Source organism: Ostreococcus tauri (assembly GCF_000214015.3).
Source record: "Ostreococcus tauri WGS project CAID00000000 data, contig chromosome 15, whole genome shotgun sequence".
Taxonomy (NCBI): Eukaryota; Viridiplantae; Chlorophyta; class Mamiellophyceae; order Mamiellales; family Bathycoccaceae; genus Ostreococcus; species Ostreococcus tauri.
This window is the reverse complement of record NC_014440.2, coordinates 275,359-285,264: the sequence shown is the minus strand read 5'-3', so window position 1 is coordinate 285,264 and position 9,906 is coordinate 275,359. Positions and strand designations below refer to the sequence as shown.

Genomic DNA, 9,906 nt, shown 5'->3' with positions numbered 1-9,906 from the left:
CGGGGTGAAGGAATTGTATGCCTTGGCGCGGGCGTTGGAGCGCGCGCGAGGGGCGATCGGGGTGGGCGGGGACGGGCGTGGACGCCGGGGGGGTGGGCAGGGGGACGGCGCGCGTTCGGACGGGTGAGGGAGGGCGTGGTGGGGTGGGGAAGGATTTTACATCACGGCGCGCGGGCGCCGGCGGTGAGCGCGTTTCTGATGCGGACGACGCGCGGGACGGAGTGGGCGCACAACATCACGGCCTCACCGGGGTATAAACGCTGGATCTTGCGAGTGAGATCCACGGCGTCGGCGTCGTGGACGTTTCGGAATAATACGTCGAGCCACCTCGACGCCGTCACGCTGTGCACGACGTGTAGCGAGGCAAAGGCGAGGAGGTCCTCGGGTAGGTTCGCGGGCGATGCGTTGGTCCCGATGACGACGCTCGTTTCGTTTTGGTGCATCGTTCGCACGACGTCCAGGAGCTCGTTGGCGAAACCCTTCCGCCCGCCGAGACTGAGAAACACTTCGGCGTCGTGCAGTAAGACGACTTTTCTGTTGTTTGGAGAAACCTTTGGTTTGCGAAACAAACTCAGTGCGACCTCACAGACGCCGTTCGCAAACACATCGTCGATCGCTGGATCCTTCAAATCGATAATGTGGAGCGTACCATCGATAATTTGATCCTCGAACGGAGACCCCGCGCTCGCGTTGACTGAACCATCATTGATGTTTTGGTGCACAAACGTCTTCAACATCGCAGCGCGATCCATGAGTAAGGGTCGGTCTTTGCAATAGTATTCCAACTCATCGTAGAACAATTGGAACGTCGAAGGCTTGTTATGAATCAAACGGAGAAGCCATTCATCTTCATTTTCTTCTTTGAGTCCGAGCAAAGATCTCAGATGTTGTCTCGTGAGAGAATCCCACGCAAAAAGCAAAGGCTTCACCGCGACCTTCCCGGTTCTTTCAGGGAACATGAGTGCGTTAACGTCTGGTATCCGTGACGTCCAATCGCCGTGCGACCACGGAGACGTGAAAACAGTGCTGTTCTTCACCCCAACCGACTCCGGGACTTCGGCGCATCGTTCCGTCTTGCGATCGAAACCGGTAAAATTGTGCACGGATGGGAAATTGTGACGAAACGTGGTGTCGTCGGCGTCGGTTGGAGCCGATGCAAACGCAAGCGCTGTCATCGGCTTCTCTAATGTCATAACTGCATCTTCGGCCGGCTCGGGTTGCAAGTCGGCGGCGGGCACGAGACACGACTCAGTCAGAACCCGTAAAGTGTGAGAAACTCCCGAGCCCGGTTTTCCGCACACGACGGCGCAGAACGACGAATGTAGATTCAAATATGCATCGAAATTTTCCGCCGAAGGTTCGGGTGGCGCGCTCCATGCCTGCTCCTTCGCGTTGTTCACGGGTTTGACGAATTTGAGTGTTCGTCCCAAGAACGCAAAGTTCTTCCGCAAAAAGTTCCCACCTGGATTGGGCTCCATCTTTAAGATGGTTCCTCGGTCCACCACCGTCGGTAGGTGCAACTCCGATGCGCATCGACTATTTCGCAAGTACGCTCGCACGACAGTGAGCGCGGCGCTCTTTGACTCGGTCAAGACACGCTTCGTCGACTTCGCGTCGTCCGCGTCGCCTTGAAACGAACTCGGCGACACCGATCGATCGCTCCCAATCCTCTCCAACGCATCGTACACGTTCTTCATCTTCAACGGCACCGCTTTCGTCTTCGCTTCGGCGTTCTCGTACGCCTCGATCCGGCGCGTCTTTTTCTCCGCTCGCTCCTTCGCCAACTCCCGATGCCTCGCCGAGCGCTCGTGCTGCATGACGTTATTCGCCAAATTCATCGCCCCCGACCCCTTAATCGTGATGCGACACAGCTCGCACCGCTCCGAGCACCCCTTCTCGCCATCCGTCTCTCGCCGCCGCCGCGGAAGCGTCGCCGCCGCCCGCAGCATCGCCCGTCTCGCCGCCACGCTCTCCCGATGCTCCTCGCTCTCCATGTGTCGACTCCACGCCAAGTAAAACGCCCCTTTATCCCTCGACGACAGCTCGTAATCATCGCACACCGAGCACTTACGCCAGAGCGCGTCCCCTTCGCTCGCGTCCTCCAATGGTCCCACCTCGCACGTCCGCGCGTGCGTCTCCAGCGCCCGCGCGCACGCCCCGTGCGTGTTCCCGAGGAACAAATCACCGCATCGTCCGCACTCGATCGCGTACTCCTCGTCCGCGCTCGCGGCCATCGCGCGCGACGCGCTGGAGTCAACGCATTGGCACATCGCGATGCGTCGTGCTTTTTGCCAATGGCCAAAACCCTACTCCTAAACCCTAAACAACGGCACACGACACACCGTTCCGGAACCACACAGGACGCGTGCCGACACCGTATCGTGGTGTTTTTAAAAGTATATACCTACACGTCGTCGTCACTCGCGTCCCGGCGGCGGCGGCGGCGACCTCGAACGGCGCCCGACACCGCGCGCGCGCGCGTGATGTCCGACGACGACGACGGCGACGACGACCGCGATGTGCTCGACGTCCGCGCCGCGGCGTCGGGCGCGTCGGCGTTCGAGCGCCTGCGAACGCGGGCGCGGACGAACCCGGCGCGACGGACGATCGAGGCGACGTGCGACGCGGTCGAGCGCTCGCTCGCGGCGCGCGGGACCGCCGTGAGCGCCCCGTCGCGATTCGCGGCGTCGTTCGGGGCGCTGGAGCTGGCGACGATGGAGGCGACGAGTGATGCGGGATCGAGGGAGGCGTTGCGGGCGGTGTGCGAATGCGCGCGGGCGTGCGCGAGCGACGCGGAGGATCGAGTGATCCGGGCGAAGGCGTCGAGGGTGATGGAGATCGTCCTGGCGTGTGGGAAGGCGTGCTCGGAGCGCGTGCCGCAGGCGATGCGGCACGTGTGCGGATTGTTGGGACGCGTCGCGGAGAGCGCGCGTTCGGGCGCGAGCGAACGAGAGGGAAAGCGCGCGGCGAAAGCGCTGTTGAATCTGACGATTGATAAGCGGCCAAAGGTGCGGAAGGCGGCGGTGGAGGCGTTGAGGGATGTCGTGAGATCAACTCGAGGGAGCGCGGAGGACGGTGTGCGGTTGGGTGAGACGTACGGGGAGCTATTTGCGCAGTTTGCGAGAGCCATCGGTGAGGCGCCGGAGAAAGCGGCGCGCGAGATGCAGGCGGCGCGAGGCGCGGCGGGAGCGAAAGAAGCTCGCGCTCGCGCGGAAGCAACGGCGACAGAGGCACTGTACATGCTCGGTGCCATGAAGTCTTTACTCCCGGAGCTCTCTGAGCCCGCGTGCGGGGCGTGCGCCGATGCGTGCGCCGGTTTGTTGGATTTGGATGAACCTCTGCTCACGCAGCACGCCACGGAGGCACTCACCGCTCTTGCCAACGCGTCACCGAGCGATGAAAACGACGGTGCGAACGCGGACACCCTCGGGGGCTTGTTACGACCGGTCGCTTCGGCGGCGACGGCCAATCTGAGCACCGCGCCAACGACGGTGATTTCCCTTGTGCGCCTGCTCGCTCGGACGCAGTGCAAACTTCACTCCGTGGACGCGCAAGAGTCCGCGAAGAACTTGCCCACTACGTTTCACTCGATCGTGAAGCTGTTCGCCACGCCTCACGAGGGTGTCGCGACGGAAGTCGCCGAGTCGTTGGTATTGCTCATTCGCTCATGCATTGATTCGGCTATGGTGCAGGACGGCATCAAGGCCATCGCTCAGGCTCGCGCATCGGGAAAATCGTCCGCGCCGAAACCGACAGTCATCATGTCGGTGGCATCGAGCATTGAAGCCGCACTCGGTTTCCGTTATCGCGGCTCCTGGCCCGTGACCATCCCCGTGGCGACGGTGGCGTTCACCCGCCTTGGGCCGGCATCCGGACCGATCCTCGCGGGTACGCTCAACGCGCTCGGCGAGATGGGCGAGCACGCGAGCGAGATGATGTGTAGGCAACAACTGCAAGACTGCATCACGGCTGCGATTCAGGCCATGGGCCCCGAGCAGGTGCTTCAGTCACTGCCGCTGAAGCTCGAGGAGGCCATCGACGCCGAGCTGTCGAACCGCACAGACGACGGCATGGATGTAGACGACGAGCAAGACGTTATGGATGCGGCAAGTCAAGAGACCGGACGTCTCTGGCTTGTTCCACTCCTCCGAGCCGGTTTGGTCGGGGCGAACATGTCCTTCTTTGCGGATGCCATTTTGCCGCAGGCCCGCGCGCTCGGCGCGCGAGCAGAGCGCGCAAGAGAAGCCAAGCACGCGTACGAGGCGCAGCGTTGCGGTGCGGCGGAGCACGCGCTGTGGAGTCTGTTCCCAGCGTTCGCTAACTGGCCGAGCGATGCCGCCGAGGCGTTCCCAGCGGTCGCAAAAGACTTGGGGAACGCTCTGAGCTCAAGAATCGATTTACAAGTCATCATATGCGAGGGATTGAAGCGTTTGATTCGTCAAGGTCGAATCGGTGCCGGTGTGTACGAAGTCGATGACGACGATGATGCGGACGACGGTGCTTCGACGATAGCCGCGGGTGAGCCGAACGATGATCGCATGCCAGCCACGTTCACGGTGGACGTCGCCGAGGCGCAGCTCGCAGCCGTGGGGAAGTACTCGCGAAATTTCTTGCCCATTCTCTTCAACCTTTTCGTCGCCTCACCAACGTCTCGACGAGGCGAGCTGTCGCACACCATCGGTGCTTTCGCCAAAGTCACAGATCAAGCGCAGCTTGGCGGATTCTTCCGCACCGTCTTGCGCAAGCTCGTGAAAGTGACGGCGGATGATCCTGGCGCTCCAGATGCGTTGATTGAGGGTGGCGACGACAAGACGGCAAGACGGTGCACTTTCATGGACCTCGTCTTCGCCATGGTAGCCGGTTTAGATGAACAGGGATTAGAGATGGTCTACAAGATTGCCAAGCCGGCGTGCTTAGAAAAGGAGAGCGTGATTCAAAAGCGCGCGTACAAGTTGCTGAATGAACTCTGCGAGGCACAAGACGGGAAATGGCTTCGGGAGCGCGCGGACGAGGTCGAGGAGCTTCTCATCTCCGGAGTCGAATCGTGCTTGCCCTCAGCGCGACGCTATCGCTTGAAGGTTATCGGTAGAATTTTACCCGCGCTTCAAGAGCGAGACTCGACGGCGGACGAGGAAGATGGTGGCGATGGCTCTGGAAACATCGTCGGTGCCGGATCGCTCACCGTGCTGCTCTCCGAGCTCATCCTTGCCACAAAAGAGGCGAATGCGCGCACGCGCACGCTCGCGTATCAGCTGTTGATCAGCATTCCTCGCTCGATCGAACGGAAGAACGCGGAGGCGGCAAGAGGTACGCAGCGCTCAGGTGACGCCGGCGTCGCCGCCTGGCTCGGCGCCCCGAGCGTCGATGACGACGAGCACATGGAGACAGAGCAGATGGGTGCCGGCGTGAGGCGATTCTTCCTGACCGTCCTTGCCGGTATCGTCGGTTCTTCGCCGACGATGCAATCGGCGACGATAATGGCGCTCGCACGTTTGCTCTACGAATTCTCTTCCGCGCTCGTCTCCACGGTCCCGGAGCTGTTGCCTGCGGTGTGCGCGTTACTTGAAGGGAAGTCTCGCGAGGTGGTCAAGTCGTGCCTCGGTTTCGTGAAGGTAGTCGCCGTGCGTCTCCCGCAACAAGAGCTCGCCGCGGAGCTTCCGCGATTAGTACCCGCGCTCTTGCACTGGTCCCACGATTCGAAGAATCGTTTCAAGCTGAAGGTGCGAGTCTGTATGGAGCGCATGTGCAAGCGATGCGGCTACGATGTGGTTGAGGCGTGCGTGCCGAAAGAACACGCCGCGCTCATCGCTCACATCAAGCGCGAGGAAACGCGTTCAGAGAAGCGTAAGAAGTCCTCGGTCGCTGGGAGTGAACACGGCGCTAAGTCAACTCGCACCGCGAGGCGTTCTGAGTGGCGTGAAGACGACGTTTTCAGCGACGACGACATGGAGAGTGACGAAACGCGTTCACGCAGAACTGGTCGCAGCGGGGGACGTGACAACGCCTCGTTTGCCGCAAAGTCGCGACGGGGCGGTGGCGAGGGTCCTCGCTCGGCTAGGGACGCGGCATCGAAGCGCGCCACGGGTGGCGCGCGACTTCCGGCGACGGGAGACACTCCACTCGATCTCTTGGACGACAGCGCCATGCGCCGCTCGATGCTGCCGCAAGGCGAGCGTCGGCGCGTCAAGTTCGAAGACGATGATGATGATGGAAAATATCGATCCAACTCGGATGGAAAGCTCATGATTGTTGAGGAGAGTGAGGGTGCTAAACGTCGACGCGAGGAGGAAGAGGACGATGATGGTCGCTCTCGACGAACATCCAAAACGAGCCGTTCGCACGGCGGCGCAACCGTGCGCACCAACGCGACCAACAGAACGTCTGGAACGCAAAACTCCAGAGGGGTCAAGCGTCAACGAAACACGCTCGAGCGTCATAGCGCCGATCTCTATAAAGCGAAGGGGAAAACTACCGGCGATGTGTACTCCAAGCAGAGCAAGTTGGAGCCGTATGCGTACTGGCAGCTTGATCCCAAGCTTTTGAACCGACGCAACAGCAAAAAAGTTGCTGCTCGACAAAACCTGGGCGGCGTCGTCAAATCCGCAAAGGCGGCGGGTATCATGCGAGGGAAGAAAGCCAAGAGAACTCCAGCGTGAAATTTGTTGTAATCGAGATGGATGATTTACAAAGAGCACAGCATCCAGTTGTATGGCTGTGACGAATCGTTTACCGAAGCCAAAGCCTCACCAAACGTGGGCTCCCGTTCCTCGCCCTCGTCCGTACCATTTTGATTCGTAGGCACCGTCTCGGGAAATTCTCGTTTCAGCGCCTCGCCGTCTTCTTCGGTGGCTACTAAGAAGGACTCTAGCGAGTACAAATCGTCCATGTTCTCGCATGCTTCTCCGTCAAGAACAACCTTGTTCTTCACTTTCTCGATGAGCTCGCTCAGATCGAGCTCATCAATCGACGTGGCAAAGTGATTCACGTTGGTCGCTCCGACGAGTTTGCGGATCGCTTCCTCGTGCGCGTTCAGTTGTCCACGCTTCAACGCGGGCACGTCCTCTCCCGACCAGTGCAAAAAAACAAGCTTCGTGCGCCGAAAAGCCCCGCGACCGAATCCCATCCGCAACAGCCCGAAAAGAACTTCGTTCGACGGCAACGATGTTGACTTCATCTCCTCCAACGACCCACCGCCCGCGTTGACGACCTCATTTCCATTTGCGTCCGCTCTCAAGACGTACCAATTAAACGCGCCGTTTTCATTCCTGACGATGTTTGCCACCTCTCGAAAACTCATCTTTCGCTCAATCTCTCTGAGCGTCAATCTCCGTAACCGCTTCGACTCTCTCGCTCTCACTTCCTCTAACATCTTCCTCGCCTCCGCCACCTGTTCCTTCACATCCGCCTTCATCGTCGTGACTCGCTCCTGAAAGTCGCTCGGCGTCTGCCCCGCGCTCTCGTCTCTCGCGCACACCCGCGCGAGCTCCTCCACCACCGCGTCCGACGTCGCCTCATCGCTCGTCATCGTCGTCACGCTCATGGCTATCGGCGACAGGCGCTCCTCCACCATTTGTTTCATCGCGTTCGCGCGTCCTCGCCGCACCACCGGCGCAGAGTCTGGATTGTGATGAATCATCACGCTCTTGTATCGCGCGAACGTTCCCCTCCCGAGCCTCAATCGCACGACACCGTACAGGACGTTGTCCTCAACGAGATGGTGTCGCATCTCATCGACGCCGCCGACACCGCGGGCGAGGTACTTGAGCGACATTTCACGCGTCCGTGAATGGCGACAATTCTTAATTCTGTCAAGACACTGGACGCGCGCGCGGGGTCGAACGTGACGAAAGTCGCGGTGATTGACGCGGATCCGGGAGTGGTGTGCGATGCAATCAAATTAAAGTTATCGTGTCGTCGTCCGTCTCCCCGTCGGCCTCGCAACTGGCGACGTAGTCGCGCCAAGCCTTTTTTTTCTCGTCGTCCCAATTGAAGTGACTGGTGAGGAAATCTGTTTTGCGTTCGGTGTCCCACTTGTCGAGGATGACAGACTTGACGGCTTTCTTGACGGCTTTCTCGATTTCTTTGAACAACTCTTCGTTTTCTAAGTCAATCCGCTGCACAATTTTCTCGAATTCCTCGCCGTACGCGTCGAGCTCGAGGCACCTGTCGTGTCGGACGAGCTCTTCGCGCTCGGCGGGAGCGAGCCCCCGCGGATCCAAAAGCGTTGGTAACGGCACGCCCTTGTGACAAGGCGCACTTTTTTTCTCGTGCCAGGTCCGCACGAACTCAATATTCGCGTCCAGCGGCACGCTCTTTTCCGCTACGTGTTCCCGACCCTCAAAATCTTGAATGATGAAGAACAAGTATCGCGCGTTATACGCCGCGAGGAGCGCCGCCACTTCGTCGCGGGAAAGCTTTGCGTGGGACGTGATGTAATCGTCCGCGTCCATTTCGTCCCTTTCGACCATTTCGAGCACATCCTTCCCAACGAGACCGTCTTCCTTATGTTGCTCGAACAACTCTTCGTAGAAATCGTACGGAACCGCGTAGTGCGAGATCCGTCCCGGGCAGTACCGCCACGGTCCGTACGCCGCCCTATTCTCCCTCTCCACGCCAAACCGCGCGCACAGTTCGTGCCACGCCACCTCCGCCACCGCCGTGAACAGTCCGGCGTCGTGCAGCGTCTCGTGCGTCATCGCTCCCACCCACTGCGACGCGTCGCACTCGGCGATAAATTTCCCTTCCGCCACCGCAGCCGTCGCCGCCGTCCAGTCATCCTCGCGCGTGAAGATGCCGTACAGGAAGCGATTCCGCCTCGCCGCACCGCTCGCGTGCGCGCCACCGCGGTCGAGATCGGGGCGCGCGATTCGCGCCGCGTCGTCCATCGCGCCGTCCGGGACGGGCGTCGGCGTCGTCTCCCGCGCCGATGCGATGGTTGCGCGCGGCCGACCGCACGGTCATACCCCTAAAACTAGGGTATAGGGTATAGGGTTTAGGAAGGGAAAAGCACACAGTACATGCCGCGCGTCCGCGTCGCCCGGCGCGCGTCGCCGCGACGCATGCACCCCGCGCGCGGCGCGAGCGGTGTCGCGCGCCGATCGCCGCGTCCAGCGCACGGCACCCCCGCGTACGCGCGATGGGTCCACGAGCGAGGGACGCGACGCGCGCGCGCGTGCATCCTGTGGACCTCGCTCGCGCTGTGCGCGTTGTCGCTCATCCCTCGACGGGTGTACGCACCGATGATCGACGTGTTCGGCGATCGAGGGACGCTGTCCATCGGCGATCGGATCGAACGCGCGATCGCGGCGCGGGAGGCGGCGCAGGCGCGGGAGCGGGCGGCGCGGGAGGCGGCGCTCGAGGCGCGGGGACGGAGACGCAGAGGGTGGTTCGGGAGACGGGAAAAGGGCGCGAGCGCGGCGGACGCGGGGGGGGAGACGACGCGCGATGAGACCGGGGGCGACGCCGCGGCTGAGGTGGGGTCGGTGGTGAAGAAGACGCTGAGCGAACGGGAGATTTCATTGTTGGAGGCGCTCGAGACGCGGCTCACAAAGGTGAAGGAGGAACGGAATTCGATAATTTATCTCATGCGGAAGATTCGAGGAGAGGACGTGGACGACTCGAAAGATACGACGGCGCTCACGGATGAGGAGATCGAGACGCTGGCGAATCGCGTCAAGGAGCTTGATTCGCAAGCGGGGCTGTCTTCGAAATTCTTTGGGGTGGGTTGAGTGGTTCGCGGGGCGGTGTGTTTGAGTGCTTCAACTCTTTTTTACACGTACTACGTGTCGTGCCGTTAGTCACCACCGGCACTGGTGGTCTTTGTGAATACCTGTATTAATACTGTTACCCGTACACTTGTCGCGAATGCGCTCGGTTAGTGCGTGGTTCACATCCCGAAAGAAAGTC

At 60.8% G+C, this 9,906-nt stretch overlaps 5 protein-coding genes across 5 annotated transcripts; 2 read left to right on the top strand and 3 right to left on the bottom strand.

The window, feature by feature from the left end:
• Positions 1-161: 161 nt before the first annotated feature.
• On the bottom strand, positions 162-2,234 carry OT_ostta15g01570 (unnamed product; the record flags this gene model as incomplete). Its single annotated transcript, XM_003083260.2, has 1 exon — positions 162-2,234. The coding sequence occupies one exon, from the start codon at positions 2,232-2,234 to the stop codon at positions 162-164; it is 2,073 nt and encodes a 690-aa protein (XP_003083308.2).
• Positions 2,235-2,483: 249 nt separating this feature from the next.
• OT_ostta15g01560 (Uncharacterised domain NUC173) lies at positions 2,484-6,656 on the top strand (the record flags this gene model as incomplete). The annotated part of the gene is made up of 1 exon (XM_022982405.1): positions 2,484-6,656. One exon carries the CDS (start codon positions 2,484-2,486, stop codon positions 6,654-6,656), a length of 4,173 nt encoding a protein of 1,390 aa, XP_022841160.1.
• A 26-nt stretch (positions 6,657-6,682) lies between these two features.
• Positions 6,683-7,771, bottom strand: OT_ostta15g01550 (Actin-binding, cofilin/tropomyosin type; the record flags this gene model as incomplete). The annotated part of the gene is made up of 1 exon (XM_003083258.2): positions 6,683-7,771. One exon carries the CDS (start codon positions 7,769-7,771, stop codon positions 6,683-6,685), a length of 1,089 nt encoding a protein of 362 aa, XP_003083306.2.
• Positions 7,772-7,892: 121 nt separating this feature from the next.
• On the bottom strand, positions 7,893-8,885 carry OT_ostta15g01540 (unnamed product; the record flags this gene model as incomplete). The annotated part of the gene is made up of 1 exon (XM_022982404.1): positions 7,893-8,885. The coding sequence occupies one exon, from the start codon at positions 8,883-8,885 to the stop codon at positions 7,893-7,895; it is 993 nt and encodes a 330-aa protein (XP_022841159.1).
• Positions 8,886-9,059: 174 nt separating this feature from the next.
• On the top strand, positions 9,060-9,728 carry OT_ostta15g01530 (unnamed product; the record flags this gene model as incomplete). Its single annotated transcript, XM_003083257.1, has 1 exon — positions 9,060-9,728. One exon carries the CDS (start codon positions 9,060-9,062, stop codon positions 9,726-9,728), a length of 669 nt encoding a protein of 222 aa, XP_003083305.1.
• Between the last annotated feature and the right edge of the window lie 178 nt (positions 9,729-9,906).